General features: G+C 38.8%; 1 protein-coding gene across 5 annotated transcripts in view; it reads right to left on the reverse strand.

Annotated features, from left to right (window-relative positions):
- The window catches only part of nfia (nuclear factor I/A), an 801190-nt gene extending 778163 nt beyond the window's left edge, over positions 1-23027 (reverse strand). For 3 of the 5 annotated variants that reach the window (XM_078561178.1, XM_078561189.1, XM_078561181.1), the window contains exon 1: positions 21208-23026. In XM_078561178.1, the coding sequence (XP_078417304.1) occupies positions 21208-21303 (96 nt within the window). In that variant the 5' untranslated portion in view covers positions 21304-23026. Of the gene's footprint in view, positions 1-21207 lie in introns of all 5 variants that reach the window. The other 2 variants (XM_078561185.1, XM_078561177.1) reach the window with 2 other exon arrangements.
- Positions 23028-24642: the final 1615 nt, after the last annotated feature.

Here is a 24642-nt window from a genome sequence, read left to right on the forward strand (position 1 = left end):
GTAGTAGTGCAGGGTGCCATCAGGAAGATAAAAGAGTGGTAGATGAGATAAAGTCAGGAATTAGTGGTCTAGTGGCACCAGTTTTAAAAACTGCAGCTTGCAGGAACAAATAAGCTCCTACCTGCAACACTAAATTATCTTTTCCTTTGCATCTGTAGATTGATCTGTTCTGTAGTTTTGGTATCGTCTACTCTTATTTTGAATCCATATCAGTTTCTTTACATGGGAAATCAGCCAGTGTTTCTGCTCCTGACTTAATGAAAGTGTGAACATTGGCTGAGGATAAGATTGCACTTGCCCAGTATGATCAATAGCCTGCAAATACTCATTGTTGAGACACACATATGAGTATTAGACATCTGTGCTGGCTTTTTGAAAGAACGATCCAATTAGTCTCACTCCCATGCTCTTTCCACATAGCCCTGAAATATTTTCCTTTTCCAAGTATATTCCCAATTCCCTTTTGAAACTTACTACTGAATCTGCTTTCACCACCCTTTCAGTGCATTCCAGATCAGAACAACTCACTTCATAAAAAAAACTATCTCCTCTTTGGTTCTTTTGTTAATGACCTTAAATCTGTCTTATCTGGTTACTGGCGCAAATGCTAGTGAAGCAGTTTTGCCTTAGTTACTCTATCAAAGCCTCTTATCATTTTGAACACCTCTATTAAACATCCTCTTAATCTCCTTTGCTCGTAAGAAAACAATTGCAGTTTCTTTAGCCTGTCCACAATTTTAAAGCATCAAATTACCTCATATTTCTGACAGTGTTTTTTTGTGAGCCAGATCGTGGTTTTGAATCAATTTCCATTGCGTTCCATTTGAATCCATGGAGCATGGAATGGCAATGTTCTATAAATGATTTTTAATATTTCTATCAGCTTTGACTGGAATTACTCTTGGATTGTTTAGATCATAGTGCATAATGTTGGTCTCTGTTGCCTATAATGAGGGGTTTTATTTGTTTATTCTTTTATTTCTTACCAAGATGGCGAGGTTGACTCTTACCCATTGGGGCAGGCATAGAGCCTGGGTGCGCTCAGAAGTGTACTTCTGATCTGCAAGACTGAGGTTGGACTGAGTTCACTTGTGCTGCTTTTTCGGTGTTTCTCGTTTGGTTGATGTTGAACATTTGAGCATTAGGGATACTTCACATAGTAGTTTGTTTGCCACTTTCAGGAACACTTAGTACGCAGAGCTTCAACACATTTGAGAACCCATAGAAGCTATGCTGTGCTTCCTTTGTGTAAGTAATTAGCCATAGTTCACAAAGGTATTACATTTCTTTTTGTTCTTTCTGTCTCCTTCACCCCATTTCTTTGCTACTCTCCTCTATTCTCTCTGTTTTCTTCTCTCTCTGTTATTTTCTTGTTATGTCATAGACCTGGACTTTCACCTAAGGCGGGTAGCAGGAGTTGGGAAAGTTCCCGGCTTCATGCACCCACCTATGGAGAAAGTGCCCACAATAACAGAATTTTCAATGCAAGGGGTAGGAGCAGGTTGCAGTTGGGCCAGCCGACCTAGAAAAGAGGTCAGAGGCTGCTACAGGGGCTGCTAGGTGCCAAAGTGGGCTGTTTAAAAGTCCTGCCTTGGTGCTGTGAGACATCATCCCACTTAAATGAAAAACATAAGAACCTCTAGCCCTCAAAACCCCACTCTATGCCTCATCCATGCCCCCCATGCCAGGCTATACCTCCCACCTACCCCCATGGCCCCTCATGCCCAATGCCTAGTTATGGCACTTCTATGCCCATTCACCCACTATCTAATGTATAGAGCCAATGAACCCGATGGTCACAATAGGATGTGTAAATAAAAGCTTTAAAAATACAGCCATTCATTCATTCATTCCTTTCCACTATGTTAAAAAAGCCATTTTCCTACAGGCAATAAAAATGTTAATCATCCAGACCCTTTAAAGCATCAACAGCAGAAACTGCAAGCACTTGAAAGCTCTTAACCTTGTGTAAATAAACACTGTGCAATTGATAGCTGGGGTCAAAGAGCTAGAGCTGTCAATTGAGCAATGCTTTCTCTGTGGCTTAGGTGTTTTAGTATTCTAATGGATGTCTGAGCTCTCAGCCAAGAATGCATAATAAGGCTTGGCTGAGAGCCCAGAAATCCATTACTCTGTTGAAACACCTGAGCCCCAGGGAAAGCATTGCTTAATTGACAGCTGTGGTTTATTTACATGCTGGTTGAAGATTTTTGGGTTCTATTTTATGTCTCTGGTACTGTCACCTTTATCTCTTTGCAATAAATTCACAATTCTTCACTCTCTATGGAACTGCACATAGAGCAAATGGAGTTCAGAGAGTCGACATTTGTATTATAGTCCTATATGTGATTTTTTTTATTCATTCTCATGATATGGGATTTGCTGGCAATGCCAGCACTTATTGCACCTTGTTCTCATCCAGGATGGCTCCCCATTGCAAGTGGGGATGCATGAATTTTTGCTTGTGTTACTCACTCTGTTATCTTTTTGTGTCTCTGTTGCCCCCACCCCCCACTTTTTTTTAACCAGGTCCTTTGGGACTATAACCCAATGACAGCCCGTATTATCAGAAATGGAGGAAGAAAATGAGAAAAGAAAGAGCATATAACCCATTCCCTTTTCTTGGGCAATAAATTTGGAAATAATAACTTCACTGCAATAGTCATTTAAACACTGTGGCTACAAGCGCAAGTCAGAGACTGGGACCTCTGTGTTGAGTAACTCAACTACTGACTCCCCAAAGCCTGCCACCACCTATAAGGCACAAGTCAGTAATGTGATGGAATATTCTCCTCTTGCCTGGATGGGTTTGGCTCCAACAAGACTCAAGAAGCTTGACACAATCCAGGCCAAAGCAGCCCCCTTGATCGGCACCCCATCTACCACCTTAAACCCTCACTCCCTCCACCGCCTGAATACAATGGTAGTGGTGTGGACTACATTACAGGAATTCATCAAGCATCTTTGACAGCACCTTCTAAACTAATGACCTCTATCACCTAGAAGGACAAGGGCAGCACAAGGAGGGAACACCACCACCTGCAAGTTCCCCTCCAAGCTACACACCATCCTGATTTGGAACATATCATCGTTCCTTCACTGTCGCTGGATCAAAAGCTTGGAACTCCCTTCCTAATAGAGAACACATAGGATTCCCTTCAAGGGCAATTAAGGATGGGCTACAAATGTTGTCCTTGCCAGCGCAGCCCACATCCCATGAATGAATAAAAGAAATATAATAGTGTTACTGTCCTCAAATATAACCTTGAATGGAGCACACAATGTACTGTTAAAAACTAATCCTGGGCATCTTATATAAAAATGCAGTCTTTGCTATTGGGTTCTAATTAATAAATTATGTTGCAGGTATAATTTACTACTGTTTATACATATGCCAAGGTTTATGGATTATGGATCAAAATGCAGAATAGTACAACTGGGTTATACCAGTTGTCTCACAAATATTCACATAATTTGCTGTGTTAAGCCAATTTTCACACCATAATCCACATTTATAATGCGGTTGCTTCATGTGACTTAATACACCTCACCCAAATAAATAATCTTCTGCTTCCCGCTGCGTATTCTGGATATTTACATAGGTTAAGTTTTGTAAGTCAAAGCTTGCTTTCTAGGATTTAAAATGAACAATTTGGTCCTGTTTGCCAAATTGAAGATGGTCTGCAGTCTGATACTTATGATGTGTTTCATTGGGCTTCTGTGAATGTTGGGTTCTCAATGTTTGTCTCATCAAGCAGCTGTGGAGAGCAAAGCCAGAAGAGAGAGGCAGAGCCAGAGACACAAGCCAGCAGTGCATGTTAATGAAGCAGATGGATTCACAGAGAGAGAGAGAGAGACAAATGAGTGCTGGAAACAGAGGGAGAAAATGGCAAGATCCAGACAGACCCTTCAGTCTATATTTTCCAAGGCCAGTTGAAAGCGCAGCAGGATGGGACTTCTGCCCACTGACTAATTGTGCCTGTAGCCTCTAGCATTTTCTGGATGGGGTAATATAATATACAGGATTGTTGTAAAGTGGGAACCCTGCTCTTTACTGGTGGTCTGTGCCAGGTAGAAATAGGGGAGGGAGGTATGGGTGCTGAGGGGAGCATGGTTTACCTGGAAAATACAGGCTCAGAATGCTCTGACAAAGAACAAGGGTACAATAAGGCAAGAAAGGGATTGAAAGACAAAAGGAGGACTTGTATTAGATAGTCTACTATGAGCAAAACCCTGGGATTTACAGAAGCTTCAGTGCAGAGTAACTATGACAATGATAAGGACAAGCAGGGTCAGGCTTGATGGCACTTGACAAGAAGACTTGGTGCAGAATATCAGTGAGCAGGGAGGAGATAATGAATAACTCACTGCCTCTCTCTGAAAGAGGGAGAGGGGCGGGGGTAGTTGTGAGGAAGAAAATACTGCCCCCTGTCTGCAGCTATGGGACCTGGAGATCCAGATCCCAGAGACCCAGTCTTCAGATAAACAAGGATTTAGGAAAGTGATCTTGTGGGCAGGCAGAGGAAGACAATCTACTCTTTTACATTTGAGATAGTGAATAAGTTGGAGGAATCCATGACCCTCACCTGCACACAGTTATGGAGTTAAGTCAACGCATCAGAAATCCATGGTCAATCTGGCAACAAGATGTCAGGGACAGATTCTAATGGTGATCATTGCTTCCAGAGTGACAGCCATATCTGCTTCCAAATTTTTTGTTACATGACACTCTCAAGTGCTTCAAAGCAACTTCCTTGGGACTATTTTGTCTCTTATGCAGACCATTAGCCTAGCTGAGCTGATGCCCAATGTAAGTGGGCTGCAAGGAGTGATTACAGGTGCCACACTTTTCACGACATTGGCAATTAATTTTAAGTTATAATTCTACTATAGAGATTAACGAGCTTCTAACATTTCTGAGCATGATAAACAAGCTTTTATTTTGAAAAATTATGGATAGAACCAGTTTAAATCTGTTGCATAACAAAGAACTAGCCTTTTTCATTGTTATTTAGACTTACTAACAACATAGATGGTGCAGCTAATTTTTAAAAGGGTGATTTTCGTTGGTGGGAACCACAATGGGAATACCATTGCAATACATCTACAACAATATCCTTAAACGTTTCTCAAGCTGTTAACAAGCTATTTGGCAGTATAAATGTCACAAAGCTTATTTTTCCAGCCACAGATAGGGCAATTTTTACATAAAATAGCTAAATGAAATTTAATAGAATCTGCATTTACCCAGTAAGTATTTATCAGGATCTCATATGAAAGAAACAGCACAATGGAATGTGTCAAACCATTTCCAGTGATATTTGTAAAGCTTTGGATGCCAAATATTATAAAGATTTTCAATAAAGATAAGCCCTTGTTATATATTTGATGCTAAAATCATTAAAACTAATACAGAAATACTGTTAGCTGTAAACATACTTGTGAGAATCAGGACACTTGCATTTTTCATTACAAGCAAACTTTGAGCATTCACATTTGACTCTATTTGCAAATGTATGCCTGGAATTCCATGAAATTAGGTCATTTTTGATAGAAAAGCTGTGTAATACTTGGCATCTGAAGCTTTACAAGTATCACTGGAAATGGTTTGACATGTTCCATTTTGCCAGTTCTTTCATATGAGACCCTGATAAATACTTTTTCTACAAATGCATATTTTGCCATCAGTGAGCACTGGAAAAACTAATTTTAAATTTTAATAAATCCCAGTTAAAATATATTCATGATGTTGCATGTCCCAAGAATTAACAAGAAATTTCAACTTTAACCTATGCTTCTTAAAAATACAATTGCTTATTTTTGCAACGCTTGCTCATATTTTGCTGTCCAACTTGGTGGTTTATTTGGGAAATCCATTAACCACTTATGTTACTGCAACAGAAAGATATGAAATGAACAGATGTGTACGTTAAATAATACATCACTTGCTGTTCCTATTTCAGCCCATGGTTTTTACACCTTTATTATTGTTAATTTCAAGTTTTTCCTTGCTTCTATTTTAACTTTTCTTTCTAGTTATCCCTGATCTCTTTCTATCTCCCTTCTTTTTGTGGCTTTTAATAATGTATAAGTACTGTAAAAATGGCAAAGTGGAGAGAAACACTTAGTCCTTACTCTGCTTCGTGAAGTTTCAATATGAACAAAGCAAAACTCTATAAGCTGTATATAATTATAACAGTTTCCATCTACTGTTTTTCTTTGAACCCAGCTGCAACCACTTTTTCTATAATTGAACGACAAATCACCTACCAAAATACTCTGGCAAAATTCAGAGCAAAATGCATTAGGCCATCATGGTTATATTTTACAGGCACTTGGAAAAGAGCTTTCATCTGGGTTGAACCTTCAAGACCTACCATAAGACAAAATCCCTTATTGGAAGGGTCACAATAGACTCTTGGGGCAGGATTTTCCTCTCGGTGTGCGGATGCGCGCTTGACATGACCGAGCGTGAAACAGCTTACGATGATGTCGGGCGAGCGTCTTTATATCATCGCACACTCGCTTGATATTTCAGTCGTTGGCCGCCTGCGAGGGTCAGCAGCATGCATGCCTACAATTAAGAGGCCCATTAATGCCATCAACTGCCATTTTTCGTTGCCCATCCAACCTTACAGTTGGCGGGCAGGCGAATTGGCCAGGCGGCCTTTACATTTTTGAAGAAACCTCATCCACGGGCGAGTTGAGGTTCCCGACATTAATTTTTAAAAAATTTTGACGTAATTTTTATCATGTTTTTGTTCATGAGAGTGAGTCCTATGTTGGGACATTTTTCTCCGATTTTCAAAATCTTTATTTTTGATTTTAAAATTCTTCAGCTCCTTGAGGCAGCTCTCCGGGGATGTGCAGACTTTTGCGCTCACCCTCCTTCCACTCCCAACCCAACCAGTGTGAAATCATGGTTGGGGGGTGATTGTGGGCAGCGGGCTGTTTCCTGGCTGCTCCCGGGCCCGCCCACTGCACCCGCCCACCACATGGCCTGAAAATCCTGCCCTTGGTGTGTATGCATTATAATTATAATATACTGGTATGTGTTATAACTATGATATAATAGTATGTATTATCATTATCATATTCCAGCTATAAATATGATATTCTAGTTGATCTCCTGTAAACGGAGATCAAAAAAGATCAAATGCAACCTTCAGGTGAAACAGTTAGAAGGCAGTTGATTATTGTACTAGGATGGACAGATGTAATTACGACCCTATTTTACAGTTAAACACTCCATCCTTATTTTTATAGAATATATTCATTTCAAATTATGTATGGTTAGCCATCAAAATATATTTAATTTGACAAGCACAGAAATAAAATTGATTGAAGCATAGCATCTCTGCAGTGTAGAAACTCGGAAGATGCAAAACTGAGAGACTACGGCCCCACTACTGATGGGAAGTTGTTATTAGACTATGACAAATTTACGTATGTGGTTCCCATTATATATATTTATAGCAGAAAGGTGTTGACATAGAAATGTAACAAAATGTGACAACAAGAAATGTGGTTTTGTAGATAGGGCATGCACATGCATAGAGATGTAAGATTTTTGGGGAAGATTTTACTATGGAGAGGCTGGCCAGCAGAGTGCACTGACCAGCTGCCTGATGGTGCTTGAGGGGACTCGGTCCATTTAGGGGTTCGGGCCTTATTAGTGTATCTGCAGCAAATGAGCATCCCAATGTAGCTTGCCATCTTCAGGATAATGCAATAACACATTGACTAGAACCCCATCCAGTTGGGAATGCGGTTGCCAACTTATTAATTTATGGGATGTGGGCTTTGCTGGCTGGGCCAGCATTTATTGCCCATCCCTAATTTCCCTTAAGAAGGTGGTGGTAAGCTGCCTTCTCGAACCGCTGCAGTTCATGTGGTGTAGGTACACCCGCAATGCTGTTATGGAGGGCGTTCCATGATTTTCTTCAGTATTGATGGAGCTGCACTCACCAGGCAAGTGAAGAGTATTCCATCACACTCCTGACTTGTGCCTTGTGGATGGTGGACAGTCTTTGGGGAGTCAGGAGTTGAGTTACTTGCCTGGATGAGTACAGCTCCAACAACACTCAAGAAGTTCAACACCATCCAGGACAAAGCAGCCTGCTTGATTGGCACCCCATCCACAAACATTCACTCCCTCCGCCACTGATGCACAGTGGCAGCAGTGTGTATGATCTACAAGATGCACTGCAGGAACTCACCAAGGCTCTTTAGACAGCACCTTCTAAACTCACGACCATGACCATCAAGAAGAACAAGGGCAGCAGACACATGGGAATACCACCATCTGGAAGTTCCCCTCCAAGCCATTCACCATCCTGACTTAGAAACATAGAAACATAGAAAATAGGAGCAGGAGTAGGTCATTCGGTCCTTCGAGGTTGCTCCGCCATTCAATATGATCATGGCTGATCCTCTATCAACGCCGTACTCCTGCTCTCTCCCCATACCCCATGATGCCTTTAGAATCCAGAAATCTATCTATTTCCTTCTTAAATATATTCAGTGACCTCCACAGCCTTCTGTGGTAGAGAATTCCATAAGTTCACCACCTCTGAATGAAGAAATTTCTCCTCATTTCAGTCCTAAATGATCTACCCCTTGTCCTGAGACTGACCCCTTGTTCGAGACCTCCCAGCCAGGGGAAACATCATCCCTGCATCCAGTCTGTACATCCTTAAAGAATTTTATATGTTTCAATGAGACTCCCTCTCATTCTTCTTAACTTCAGTGAATACAGGCCTAGTCGGCCCAATCTCCTCTCATGCGACAATCCTGCCATCCCAGGAATCAATCTGGTGAACCTTTGCTGCAGTCCATCTATGGCAAGTATATCCTTTCTCAGGTAAGGAGACCGAAACTGCATAGAATATTCCATGTATGGTCTCACCAAGGCCTTGTACAGCTGCAGTAAGACATCCTTGCTCCTGTACTCAAGTCCTCTCGCAATGAAGATCAACATAGCATTTGCCTTCTTAACTGCTTGCTGCACCTGCATGCTTGCTTTCAGTGATTGGTGTACAAGGACACCCAGGTCCCTTTGTACATCAACATTTCCCAATCTATCACCAGTTAAATAATACTCTGCCATTCTGTTTTTTTTACCGAAGTAGATAACTTCGCATTTATCCACATTATACCACACCTGCCTTGTATTTTCCCACTCACTCAGCCTGTCTAAATTGCCTTGAAGTCTCTTAACACCCTCCTCACCACTCACATTCCCACCAAGTTTCATGTCATCAGCAAACTTGGAAATATTACATTTGGCTCCCTTATCCAAATCATTGATATATATTGTGAATAGCTGGGGCCCAAGCACTGATCCCTGTGATACCCCATTAATCACTGCCTGCCACTTTGAAAAAGACCTATTTATTCCTACTCTCTGTTTCCTGTCTGCTAACCAATTCTCAATATATTATCCCTAATCCCATGTGCTTTAATTTTAACATTAACCTCTTATGTTGGACTTTATCAAAAGCTTTCTGAAAATCCAAATACACCACATCCACTGGTTCTCCCTTTTCTATTCTGCTAGTTACGTCCTCGCAAAACTCCAGTAGGTTTGTCAAACATGATTTTCCTTTCATAAATCCATGCTGACTTTGTCTATTCCCGTTGATGTTTTCTAAATGTCCTGTTATCACATCCTTTAAAATAGACTCTAGCATGTTTCTTACCACTGATGTTAGGTTAACCGGTCTGTATTTTGCTGTTTTCTCCCTCCCTCCTTTTTTTAAATAGTGGGGTTGCATTTGCCACCCATTAAACTGCTGTTACAGAATCTACAGAATTTTGGAAGATGACAACCAATGCATCCACTATTTCCATGTCACCTCCTTTAGTACCCTGGGATGTAGATTATTGGGCCCTGGGGATTTAGACATAGGGCAAAATTTTTAGCTTGGCAGGTGGGCGCACGCCCGACCCGCTTGAGCGTAAAAGGGTGCGTGTTGACGTCAGGCAAACGTCCCAACGTCAACGCGCAATTGCATGATATTTCGTTCGGCGGACACACTCCCGACACTGGCACGTGCCCGCAAACAATTAAAAGGCCTGTTAAGGCCATTAAAGGATCAATTAAATAGAATTTTTCACTGCCCGCCAACCCAGGGAAAAGGCCAAGCGGCCTTTTTACTTTTTAAGAAACCTCATCCATGGGCGGGATGAGGCTTCCTAAAGCAAATAAAATAAAACAAAAAATTTAAAATTTAATTAATAACATGTCCCTGCTCATGTGACAGAGTCACATGAGGGGCATGTTTTATAACATTTTTAATTTCTTTACTTTTTAAAAATCTCTTTACCTCCCTGAGGCAGCTCCGTGCCTCAGGGAGATTTTCAAGCGGGCGCTTGTGCACATGTGTGAAATTCGTGCTCGCCCCACTCGCCCTCCTCCCCCCGCCCGCACAGGCAGCGCTGAGCTCTGCCGCTCGTTTTTCACTCTGGGCGGTTTCCCGATTGCCCCCGCCAAGCCCGCCAAGCCCACCCAACAAGGGTGAAATCCTGCCTATAGAAATATATCGCTGTTCCTTCACTGTTGCTGGGTCAAAATCCTGGAATTTCCTCCCCAACAGTATTGTGGGTGTACCTACACTACACGGACTGCACCGGTTCAAGAGAGCAGCTCACCATCACCTTCTCAAGGGCAATTAGGGATGGGCAATAAATGCTGGCCTCGCCTGTGATGCCCACATCCCATGAATGAATATATAAAATAAACTCCAGGTAAATCCTGGAGGGTTGGCAATCCTAATCGGGAAAGGTAAATCAGAGGGTGTGATCATGCTGAGGGATGGGAACTTGAGGTGGTAGCAGTTCATACTATTCTGGAGAGAAACTCTTGGCCTCACAGAATTAATTTCAAATTTAACTTTCTGAGCTTTTCCTGCTGTACCAGATTTTATTGAATGGAGCGTCCATGAAGGATGTTCTGCTGAGTAAATCGTTAAAATGGCACTGAGGTCCTATACATGTCCTGGGACCCTGATTTGCATCGATCGGTGAAGCTCAGAGAAAGGCCCTGGGAAATGGCAATAGTTAATTCCACGAGTGCTCCGTTCCTGTTGGTCAGAGGGAGTTTAAAATTGGACCTATTTTGTTTAAATTTCAGTCCTCTCCAGTCTGCAGACTAATGGAATGAAAATATCTTGCTGGCTGAAGAAGTTTCAATTCATGGGAATAGGTCACAGGACAAAACTGCTCCTGATTTGGGACTACTTTATACTAAATTGGCAAATTCACTCAGACAAACCAAAAGGCTGACTGGTGTGAGGGTAGTTACTACAGTCATACAGTAAGGGTGATCATCTGAGGTTAGGGCTCAGGAACATTGTTATGACTAAACAGAATAAATTTACTCTGCATTGACCGTGCAAGTGACATGAATTATCAAGAATATGAGGTTAACAAACTTAAGAAAAGAAAACAGCAAGTAGAGTTTAGCAATCAAGTAGTTAAGTGTACTACATAGCTCCCATTAGCCAGTATATCCAGCAAACACTGGCATTCTTTGGCCAAGTGAACAGAGCATCCAGATTCGATGACTACTGCATAATTTAGCAATAACATTGTACCCGTGCAACTCAAGAGTCCTTCTCATGATTAGAGATGGCATTATGTGTAACCCATCTTTCTTTGTCACACAACAAAGGGCCCCATGCAGAGACACTGGCCGCTGAGTGACATTTGTGGTCTGTACCAGACAGTTCCACAGTACCAGATGCTTCAGCTAGTAGTTAAAGCGAAAGAAAATTGGCTGCCAAGCTATGCTATACCAAGGCAACTGTGCCAAGAAAAAGTTTCCTTCATGTTCTCCAACCTCTGACCCATCCTCATCACAGCATGGGGCCCACATTCACAACCTACAAACAATTGCATCATTCATCCTACTAATGCAAACTGTCTACAATTTAACCATCAATGGCCTGAATTTATTTTAGCAGTCTGCAACAGCAAAACTACTTACAGGAACTACAGTTACACTAAAAAGCGAGACTAGATGAAGTATTTAATATTTAATTTCTTGGGAACGTAACTGAACAACGAGATAAATCATGTAGAAGCCGCTTGACGAGATTACTGTTGTAGAGAGCAACTGCAATTAACATGTGACAAATTTATATATGTTTCCCATTATAAATGTGGGCATAAGGGGTTTATAGTGAAAAAAGTTGACACAGAAGCATAAAAAATAACAAGTAGTATGGTTTTGTAGCGATGACTGCAGATTTAATGAGGACAATGTAAGACTGTTAAATGACTGTTCCCACCTAGCAATTTTGAACATATATACACTGATATGACCTGTCCTGGATAGTTAACTTACTGGTAATCCATTACCAAACAAAAGCATTGAAATATCTGCGACTTTGTGTCATATATGTTTTGGTTCTTTGTTACTGTTAATTTTATTACCTTTCATTCACATTACACAGCCTCTTCACTCAGTGTGCCTGTTACATAATGATGAAGGATGATATTTTTAAAGATTCTACTATAACAAATTTCTCACAGTGAATTTCAAGATACGCTTAATTTGGATGTTTCCCTGTGGTTAGTAAAGCATTTAAACTTCACTCCTGCATTATACAGTTTTGTGAGAGATTGCTAGTTATCAATTATTCTACATTTTAACCTGATGAAGAATTACTGCTTTTGAAATGATCCCATGGATTTTTATTTGCATACAGATAATTAAGATTTTACAAGGGGGATTCCCACCGTCCACCCCGGCCCCAGAAAAACTAAGCATTACTAACCTTTGAGATCCTTTTCGGCAGGGCCACCGATGGGAAGCTGTTGGAGTGAGCACGTGGCACGTCCCACCCTGTTCAGTCCAAAAGTGGCAGTCAGGGTCCAATGTATGATATAGGATCCCAATTTACTTGGGATGGGCCTCACTCAGGGCTATTCTGGTCAGGTCAATTCTAGGCCTGGGCAACAGTGCCTTGGTATCAATGACAGGGGCTACAGGGCAGTTTTTCCCACCAAATATGGGTGCTACCAGCCCATTTCTGCCAGGCCAGATGCCTGAAAATTCACCTCTACCTATATACACTCTAACTGCCTTGGATCTAACTAAAGTAGTCTTTATCAGTTTCTTAGAGCTTCTGCACTATCCTCAAACATGTCATTAAAATCTGAAAAATGGTTAGTCAAACTCAGTATTTTAATATTCCCCAAAATGACTTTAATTCTGTATCCTACAGAATGTATATCTATAATGTGCAGCATAGAATAGGTGGAAAGTTAAGTGACACACCACTTCAGTAAGTTAGTATATTTGTAAGCAAAATAAATATGGTTTCAAAATCAAAAGACCCATTGAAGAAAGTTTGTTTTAATTACAAAAGTAGATAATTTATATCTTTTTTCATTTAGTGTGATCACAACTAAAAAGCTGCAATATAATATGAACAACACAAAAATGATCAACTTGTATTCAGTTAGCCTTACTGCTTTTACAGTCAGATAAAAATGAATGATTGCAACTCTTGCTGGAGTTATTGCTTATGGTAAGTGTCCTTGAGTTAAACTACATATATACATTGAGTCATTTGATTTAAAATAGCTTCATTTCTAAACTAACTGCACAAAAAAGACAAGTTGATAAAATGTTTGAAGGATGGTAATAAAAAAGCATTTTCAGATGAACAATTTGTGTGAGGTTTACCAGACAATGAAGTGCAATTTATTAACATTGTTTGATAAAGAGCTACTTATAAATGAATTGCTTAACAGTTCAGTCTGAGAAGTGCAATTTTTGTAACTGAAGGTCAGTGAAGGGCGTCTGTGACTTACACTACAACCCACCATAATGGAAGGAATTCTGAATTTCTGCTGCTGTTCGTTAACTTTCTGCATATTTGGTGCTGTTTACTGCGTTTCGTGATCAGAAATTGATGAAGAACTAGCAATGTTTATTTTTTACAATGCTTCAATTGTAAAAAGTAAAATTAAATATCAGTAGTAATTTAGGTTTCAGGAAATATATAAAAGTAATAGTAAAAGACTCTATAATTGTGTCAATAAAAAAAGGGAAGCCTAGGCAAAATAACCCAAAATGAAAGACACAAGCTAGGTTGAAAAGGCTAGAACTACCATTTATATCGTGTCTTTCCTAGATGGGAAATCATTTAGGAGACAGCTATGAGGTTGTTACTATTAACTTAGAATCCACTATAATCTTCCTTTTCTTTCTATTCCTTTATAGCACTGCTATTCATAAATATGATCTGCAATGAAAGAAAATTTGTCAGGTTAGAGTAAAAAGATTAAATTTCAGGTGAGGAGATCGAGTTGTAGGCTTGGTGGGTAAATACACTTGTTATATGACAGGTACATTCAATCTGAGTTTTTGCTATCTCTTTCAGGTAAATATTGTGACAGCTTCTATATCATAGGTGCAAAGTCCATGGAATTTAACCCCGGTACTTAAAATCATTTAAGTGTTGTAAAATAATATACTGTGAAGGTCTATGTAGGAGAAAGATGGTAATTCCAATGCAATTACCAACATACAGAATCTCTCTCTCTCCCAAAATAAATTTCCCAGAATAGAGCAGAATGCAATTCCTCCTGTATAATTTAATAGGTCAAGAAGAAATACACACACGCACACACACACATATATTTTTATATATATATGTGACAGATACTTGCACAAATATTTGTGCATATGTGTGCATACATTTATCATACCTAAGCATAATGCAGTTCTGCTTATCTTCCAAATCATGCTGCCTGGTGTGTGCTCCAATGAAAGCAGCACACACCTGACGGACAGCTCTGTTTCATTGCACCTGACTGCTGGCTCACATGTGGATCCGTCTGCTTGGTAGTTTTTGCTCTGTATGAAGCTAATGGAATTTGCAGTTGATTAACCTCAAATCTGGAGTAAGCTCTTGCCTGGCATAGCAGCTGGCGATGTCATGACAACTTGTATTTCTTAAGTGGATAAGACAGCCACAGCATTACTATAGCACTACACTCAGACATTGAGGAGGACACCTAACAAACCATGAGTGTGAGGTACATGGAGAAACAAAAGGAATCAAGAAGGAAAAGGAATGTATTTACTCTGTAGTAAAAGAGAGTAGTGGTAGAATATGAAGAAAATTGGACAGAAACAGAGGGTGAGACAGACAGTGTAATGAATGTTAGAATCAGCAGACTAACAGAAAGAAACTAAAGGTACATTTACATTGATTTTTGCTTTGCACTGATACTGAATTATGAGGACCTGCTCTGCCACCATAACTTCAGTAGAACATTGCCTGACAACCTTATACAGCTTAAATGGAGCGTTTGCCAATCAACCACTGAAGTTACATTGGCCAATGGCGAGAATCCTGGAGGGAATTCTTGGCAACTGTGTAAGCATGGATTCAGGACTAGACCTGAGTCCAGAGCAAGATTTGGTCTGGCCAGGCACTAGCTCTAGACTTGCACACAAAACTTTACTTACAGATAGAGTGCAAACACATTCAAAGGCTGACAGAAGGAGATGTTGAAAAAAAGGAAGAGTGCAAAAGAGGAAAAGATGGGGTGAACAAAAAAACAAAGATAAAATCAAGATGCAGACTAAAAGGGACAGGAAGAGTGGGAAATGTTAGACAGACAAAGAAAGATGAGAGCTGAACAGGAATTAAGAAGGAAGAAAGGAAAACACCACAGGCAGGAGAATGCCACAATAAAGTGTAGCTGTTCTGTAGTCTTGATGAAAACCAAGAATTTAAAATGAAACGTGAAAATAGATTAAATTTAAAAATAATGAAATGCAAGGGTAAACAGTGTGGTAAAAATGTGAGGTTAGGCTAATCACAGAAAGGGTTAAACTCAACAATTTGAAGAGGAGCTCTTTCCAGTACAGGGGGCTAAGACACCAAATATATGACCAGACTTGAAGATGTCTGTGAGCTGTCAGCCCCACTTGCAATATAGCTCTTCATTCCAATTTAATGAACTTGCAATTTTAAATAACATTTGCCTCCAATATGATGTCATGAGCTCATTGCAATGGAAAATGACTTTAACAAATAGAAGCAAGTATAAAACTTGTCCAAGGCATGAATATTGTTTTTAAATGAAGTGACACTGATGATCAGCTAGATGTTTTTTCTTCACTTATTAGACTTATTTTGCACAACTTTTAAATGTATTAGACCAGACTTTGCCCCCATTGCTACTCTAGATTGTTTACAACGGCACATAGGATCAACTGGGTGTCACACTAACAATTTCTTCCCCTTGGTAACCCGCATCAATCAGGTCTTGCTTAACAAAAATAGGGACAGTCTGTATAATCTGAATTGGGGGCGGGGAATAGAAAAATTAACTTAAAGATCTTGGGGATCTGCCTATGTACCGGTGAGTCCGGTTATCTGGATCACTATTAGTGTGGCTATTAACCCTTTAACTGGAAAATCCTGCTCCACGTGCTATCTGCTGCTTTCATTCGGTTACCAAATTGATACTCATCCAATATATGCAGCCAAATATTCATAAATTTATTCAAAAATTTATCCACTTTGTCGGGTTTAAAGCACGAAGTTGATGATTAAACTGAACTGTAACTATTGGTTGTAACCCTCGAATAAAGGCAGGTTGTTTTGTTCAGAAAGCAAGATAACTTCATTCAGCGCTTTCAGTCTTCTAGCATGGGACTTGCCCATGGCTGGCGATCTCAGTGTGAGACAAAGAAGCTCCTACTTTTGTGGTTGCAGATTTTATTTGAGGTTCTTGTATAAGTTACGGTTAATTCAATATGACATGGTCAATGCAACAAGACTGAAAACTTTAATTGTTACCAGCAGCAAGACTAAAATTATACGTTAAAAAGTTTCACTTGCGTAATATCAGAGGATTTAAAGCCTTGCACTATAATTTCGAAAGGTAACCCCAAATCAGAATGGAGAAAAGCAGCGTCACTGCTGAACAAACTTTTCACCTGACATTGCATGGAAATGTTTAGAGGAAAAACGAATCCTGGAGGTTATAGAAATCTGCATTTAAATAACATTTACAGAATCGTCCCCTCATCTTGCCCACAGGTTATCCCTTGGTGTCAGTTTCTAGCAACTTCTATCGAAACAAATGCCTCCTTTAATATAATGTGTGATCCTTATTCTGAAATGAATGGGAAGTTACAACTGGAAAGAGCTCCTCTTCAAATTGTTGAGTTTAACCCTTTCTGTGATTAGCCTAACCTCACATTTTTACCACACTGTTTACCCTTGCATTTCATTATTTTTAAATTTAATCTATTTTCACGTTTACAAACACGGAATGGCTTAAAAAGAGCACGATTAGTTTTCGTAGAAATAAAACTTATAAGGATGGATAATGATCAAATTAAATGCTCCTGGCGCGACAATTTAAATTCTCGAAAAAACACACAACATAATGTTCGACAAGTGCGATTTACACATATCCATGAAACTGCTAGGAGTCTGCAATTTCTGCACAACATACGCGTTTTACCCATCATTCAGTTAATTGTACTTTAAATAAATACACGCGCAAACAACAAACGTCACCGTGGAAATGATTTTTAAATGTGCTCTGTATCCACACACAATTAATTGACAGACAAAAGGATTTGCATTAGAAATATTTTTGTCAGTGCTGTGGGACATACACGTTCTATCGTACACTGTAAATAGTGCTCCTAGAGGAAATTTCAACAGAACCATCTTGAGGTGAGATCACCTGGTATGTGCAGGAGAGATGAGGGCGCCGGTAAAAACAGGCAGACTGCTGAATGTTAGGCTGAAAAGCTTGTATTTAAAAAAAAACTAAAACATTCATCAAATCACGCCGAACATATATTGCGTGATGGAAGCAAAAAAGCACAATTTAGTCAAATAAAAATGACAATGAATGCTCCAGCTGGCAAAAAAAAAGCCCAAACTCTGAATATCCATGCTGGAAATATCACTGTTAGAAAGGTAATGATTCTAATCGAATTGCAGTTGTGTTTTGATCTATAATATGACAACATAAATAACCATTAAATGATAATTTTCTTTCACTTATTGGTGTTAATTTATGCTATATATGTATCTATCTGGTCATTACATTTATATATGGAAACACCAACAGCTATTATTACTTAATATGAGTCACACTTACCTAGACATATTGTAACCAATATGTGTTATTCCAAATGATTACTTAGAACAATTCTGAGAAGAGCTGGCTTCCCAGTAGTATGTATCATTTCTTATGGAATTTTATGTAAGAGCAAGTATTTCTATGTAATAGACAAGTATAGCCACCTCCTCAGTGATTAGTGAATTACATATGCAAAGGAGAAACTTTATTTACCATGATATAGCTAGATTTTGAGTTTACATCATTCTACATTGTCAATATTAATGAGTTACTTGCACAGTTTTTATTACAGAACTAATAAACACAATATATTTTCCAGCATTGCATGAATTCTATGTCTGTTTTGTAATTGTGTCTAAGGAAATCATTTAAATTTTCATTTTGGAAAAAAAGTAAACAATTCTTCATGTCTTTATGTAATTGAAGCTGTAGTTTCCTCTTTTTCCTGTCAATGATCTGTGTGTCAATCTCAGGTCAATTTCATACATTCAGAACCAACCAACCAGTGATCTCTATATACTGGAGTTGAATTAAAAGGAGGAACATCAGCAAATTAAAGTTTGGAATTATAATGTAATTAACTTAAGAGAAACTGTTCAGAGGCAAATAACTACAGGTTTTCTAATGGGGTAAAATATACTTAATTACTGTGATTTTTAATATAATTATCGATAAAAACATATAAAAGGAGACAAGGAAAAAGAGTAAAATATCAATGGCAATCTACCAATTACAATAAAGCAAAAAAAGCCTCACTCAGGGATCTTTTTGGAAAAACTTGCAAGATTTTAACAAATACTGCAAGTTTCTGAAAGCCACAGTCTCTCTCACAGACAGGGAGGGTGACTGAAACATTTCAAAAACTTATGCTTCTTTGATTGTCAATAAAGCAAAAAGCACATTTCTAACACAAAACATTAGACATAAAAAAAGTTTGTAAGAAAAACACAGCTGTGTGTAGATACTTAGAGTACGGGTCATTTGAACAGTGAGTACTGCTTATTAAATTTAGTCTCATATTGCCTTTGGCAACAAAAAAAAATCAATATTAAAAAAAATTCCGTGCACAGGGGTTTGTTTTTACAGCATGTTTAGAATCTTTTCTGTGCAATTTAAAGTCTAAGAGACAGAAAACAGTCTGCATACCACACCTTATTGAATCCTTAAAAAAACAAAATTCTTACAGTACGCATTCCCAGCATTTAACATATGAAGCACATTAAACGCAAATCGTGCGGTCATAAATATAGGTACAGCATAATATTAATTTACTCCAAAGCTGCAGTCGCCCTATGGAAATCAACATAATTATCTGTTTTATACTCCATTGCATTTAATGGCAAAATTAGAGGCAGGTCGTTAAAAGTGGTTCAGAAAGTAGTACTGCATGCACATCTTCCTTTAAGCAGCTGTGCATTAACTTCACATGGATCGCTCCTCTGTAAAGTTTTAGTACAAAGCACCATTGAAATTTGATGACAAAAAGTGGTAAGCACATGCAGAGGGGAAAAAGTGCCTCCTTTACTATATTGAAATGTTTACAATTCATTAAAAATAAAATTCTCCTGTCACAGCAGCAGTCGGAGAGGGGGCAACCCTCCTACTGAAAATAAATTCTGCTATAATTATAGTTATCACATTGTAATTTAACTAACAATGGCACAACAGAACTTGCATTATTACCACTCAGCTTGATTATACCAAGAAGATTCTGGCAGTTGTGCTGGTCCTGCCTAACCTGACAGGAACAAGCATGTAGAAGCGATCTTAAAAACACAGATTTGAAGGAACGCAAATAGATATGACGCAAGACCTGAGACAGAGGTCATGAATACCTTGACTTAAAACTCTTCATATTAATTCCCCCCATGAGACACCACATTTCCAAAACTGCATCTAAAATCTGTAAAGAAAGTCACAAAATTTCAGTTTGCCAGCAGAGAATGCAGAGCAAGATATCCTGTACAAATCCACTTGCCAGGCTTTATCCTGATATTGATGCAGAACAAGTAAGTTTACGGTCCAGTTGAGAAAGTATAATGCATTCATTGTCCCAACAAACTTTTTTTCCTCTTTTCTCTTTCGCGCTCCCCCCCTGCCCCCACCACTACCCCCCCCCCCCCCCCACCCCACTCACATTGGCAGAATTTGTGCTTGCCTCAAGAATAATAATGACCAAAACAAATATTCGCTTTTAATGAATCGCAAACTAACGTACATGCTGAAGCACACAATTGTGATTCGCATCTCCGTCTCTCTAAACAGAACTCATTTGTATCTAGTACCACAATGGACTATTGTGCATCCTCCTGCATTCCGTGTATCCTTTTTGATTCAGCAAGTCAAAGGTTGTGTGGCTCGACTGACTGTGAATTGTGTGTTAACCTCTCCGCACAGCGCACCGGAACCATTCAACGACTTAAATCGGAGGCAAAGTTTCTAACAAACTACATAATGTAAAAGAACGCAAAAAACACATGACTTAACTGACAATAACACTGTACCCCACTATAATGAAAACAAACAGAAATGACTGAATACTTTACATCAGTGGTATACAGAAGTACTCCAGTATACAGGCAATAACTGCTGAAACAGCTATGACATGCTAAAGTTGATCAAATCTCAAGTTGAAGACAACTCTGAATGTTAAAAAAAATATAGATTTTCATGCAGCTATTTTAAACCAATAAAAACACCATAAATCCCACAGTCACTGAAATAACTAATCACGCATTCTGAAACACACTCAGCCTTGCATGCATGAGTCTATCTGATCAACAGATACTTTTAAATAGCACAGCTCTAATTTCATGCTTTTAAAAAAAATAAAACAAAATTAACACTTTGTCCTGTCAATCACTTGTACTTTCTTGCACGATTCCAGGATAAGCAGGTTACTGTGTAGTGGTCATTGTTCAAAAAGCACAGAGGAGAAACTGAAAGTGTGAGATTACAGCTCTGAATAGTGTGAAAATCAAATGTTAATTTGATGAATACAAGGTCTGGGACATTCAGTCAAAGAGGGAGGGAAAGTTAAAAAAAAAACAGCTTTTGCTGCCAACTCACCATCCACCATGTCCTGGCTGAGATGTCATAGCACAGCTGCCATTTGATGGAGCTGTCGGAGGGTTTCCCGGCCATTATGCTGTCAGCAACCTTCATCTGATGCAGCTCACGGGAGATAAGACACCTAATTGAGAAAACATTTGCAATGGCATGTTGGGCAACATTGTAGCCCAATCCATACCATATGGAATCATGGGTAAAGTCTCCTTGACAATGAACCAATCTCACAGACCCAGTGGCAAGGTGAACAGGAACTGAGGAGTCATCTGTTCAGTACTGTCTTCGCTTAAAAAAAAGAGCCCACTGCTCAACATCAAAGTGAAGCGGCAAAATAAGGGTTTCAACACTGAGATGATTCAAGTCTGCAAGCTTTTGGTGAACATGGGGATTTAATACGAGAAACACAGGTAGTGGACTATGGACTGAGAATGCCATAGGCTATTAGCCGAAAATTTCTGCATGACAGATGGAACTGCTTAGAGTATCATGCAATGTTTTGTTTTTACAGACTTCGAGGCTGATGCAGTATCTGTTTCTACATTGCATGCGTAAAAAGCTAATTTTCTCAAACATGAAGAAAAATGTGCTGTTTTTTCTTCAGCTTCTATTCCTGTTTCAGCTTTTCTGCATCTAATATTAAGCAAAATATAAATGTCGAACTATCTTTAAAATAGGAAAAGCACTTTCACCAGGGAATGAAGATGATCTGTGTTTTAAACAGTAGAACTAATAAGAATTGTGAGGAAACACTTTAAATTACAAGGCTTACATTTTTTGAACAAATTACATCGCAACACAGTATTGTCATACAATTTTTACGTACTTTTAAGTATTTTAATTCTGATCAACAATCACAAGCAAAATTGGCATATGACAAGCAGCATCCTTGTGTTTAGTCACCCAGAACACTTACCGGCTTATGTTACTTCGAGTTTTATTAAAATCAAACCCGTTTTTACCCTAATTACAAATTCTTTGCCCTTAGAGAAATTTGAAGACTGACAGAACTAAAAGAAGGAATAATTTTAAGACAGCATGGATGCTTCGGAATTGAAAGCAGATATTGTCTTGGAGCTAAACTAAATACAAACAAAACAAAAAGTGTGCACGGTATTTTTTCCCTTTCTTTACTAGCAAAGCATGTTGCATCAAAATCAATATCATCTTGGTGTCTTTGAAACAGGAGAATCAATCATGCACGTCCATTTTAAGTTATCCAAGTCTAATCAATTCCTTATGGCTGTAATTGCAGATAAGTCCTTTATTTCTTTCAAACAACACACTAGGAATCAGAGAGCATCTTGCTTATGGATAGTGGAATTAAATATTTGAATTAAAATGTAGATTAAGAAAATTAGAAAGTTCAGTATTTACTGAACATGACAGCTGCAATTCAACATTTTGGCATCAATTGGGAACTGTTACTCACACATTTTATTCTTCTGTAATTTTTTTGGTAATTGCTTGCAAATGCTTTAGTTAAACCTTTAAAGATAGGATCTCATTTAACTTCCCATTTCTTAAAAGAAAGATCATTCTGAAACTATACTATTGCCTTACTGTTGGGGAAAGACTAGGAAAAGTGAATCTTTCATTATTTATAAAGTATAATTCTGCATAGAATTCTGAACCCACCATACATAAATACGTTGAAAAAGAAGGGAATATATCGTTAATGCAGTAACTGTAATATCAATTGTTAACCGGCATGGTGGTGTAATTGACTTCAATGATTAAAACAAATAAACTATGAATAAATGTTTTAAGAATTTACTTATATCCAAAGCTGTAATGACCTAGCTTGTATTTTGCATTAAAAAGTATAATTGCAAAATTTTTGTCCAATGCTATCATGATAAAAATGGCACACTGCTCTTTTCTCCCGAAAGATATTTGATATTTGTTGAAAGCGTGGCTTCTCTTTCAGATGTGCAAAATGCAAATCTTGACATTTTTATTTTGTAGTTTTATGTAAAGGAAAACGGCAACAATTTGCCTAAAAGACAGAGACTACTGTTCTTAATTGAATATTAGTTTGCTTGCACCAAAACAGAAATGACTTGGATTGCAGAAACTGGTCTGTAAGTGAATTTGACTGCTGTCTCTTTAAAAATTACATGTAATGTCACAGGTGAAAATGAATGATCTTAACAACTTGTGGGGGAAAAAGAGCTGAAAGAAAGCAAAGGTTAATATAATCTAACTATGCATCAGGTATAGAATGTCAAATCTGTCAAATTTCATCACAGTGTGCTGGTCTGCTAAGAGATTTGATTTTTCACTGCTGTCCTACCATGTTCAAGTCACAAACTGCCAGCAGCAACCAGCAAACAACCATAGGCTTGCAGTAACAGGCCTGAGTGGGAAGCCAGCCGAAAGAACCATCTGCTTCCGATTTCTAACTGAGCCAAGATGTGCAGTGAAGTGTCCTTACTGGCTCAGCCAGCCGCCCCACTAAAGTTATTAGCGTTACAAGTGAAATTATCTCTCCAAACAGTGGGGGTGCTGTAAGTCACCTCATGAGAGGGCTGAGCAGCATCATTTTCACTTCAGCACAAAGATGCCGTTCTTACAGTTTCACCAAAGGCAGGAGCAACAGAGAACTCGCTATATACCAGGTCCTGCGTGTTCGGTTCCAGTCCACAGGAAGTTCAATGGCTTCTCTGTGACTGGATTTCATTGCAGAACAAAGACATGCTTCTGTTCATTTTTCCCCTATAATGTCACATTGTGCTTACAAAAACAGAATTCTTTTTTCATTCGTCTGCAAAAATTGAGCTTCAGCTGCAAGTAAGAAAATCTTGGATAAAATTATTTAATTCCAAACCCTACAGGCAATTATCAGTTTTGGAGCTAAAAAATGCAAAAGTTTCATTACAACTAAAACTCTTTTTTGGGATGATACTGTTAGAGGTTTGGTAGATAATTTAAAAGCAGTTTAATTACATGAACGCATATTTTGTTTAAATCAGAGGTGATTTTACATTATTTGACATATTCTAAATTAGAAATCTAATAAATAAGATGACTACTGGCATAGTTAATTACTATACCAGTACGTACGCTACTAAACCATTCACAACAGGAAACTTCCTTGGCCTGATCCTGATCTCAGGTGGGTTGGCACTGAGGGTAATATAACTTGCCTTAGAGGTCCAGGATAAGAGGAAAACAGCCAGACTATCTCTCCTGATCATCATGCTGTGACCTGCTACTGGAAAATACATATGTATGACATTGGCTGAAGTCAAATTCAAACTTGCCTACGATATCATACATGGAGGAATAGCAAATTAATTGACTCCTGTCTAGGTTCATGCATGAAGAGTGACTATTTGGGTTTGGTATCAGTTCAGTTAGCACCTATGGAACCATAAACCAGCCAGGAGTCGGGAAGGAGAGTGCAAATTTAAAAATAACCTGCACCCACAACCT

The sequence above is a fragment of the Cetorhinus maximus genome, chromosome 17, assembly GCF_964194155.1.
Source record: "Cetorhinus maximus chromosome 17, sCetMax3.hap1.1, whole genome shotgun sequence".
Lineage (NCBI taxonomy): Eukaryota > Metazoa > Chordata > Chondrichthyes > Lamniformes > Cetorhinidae > Cetorhinus > Cetorhinus maximus.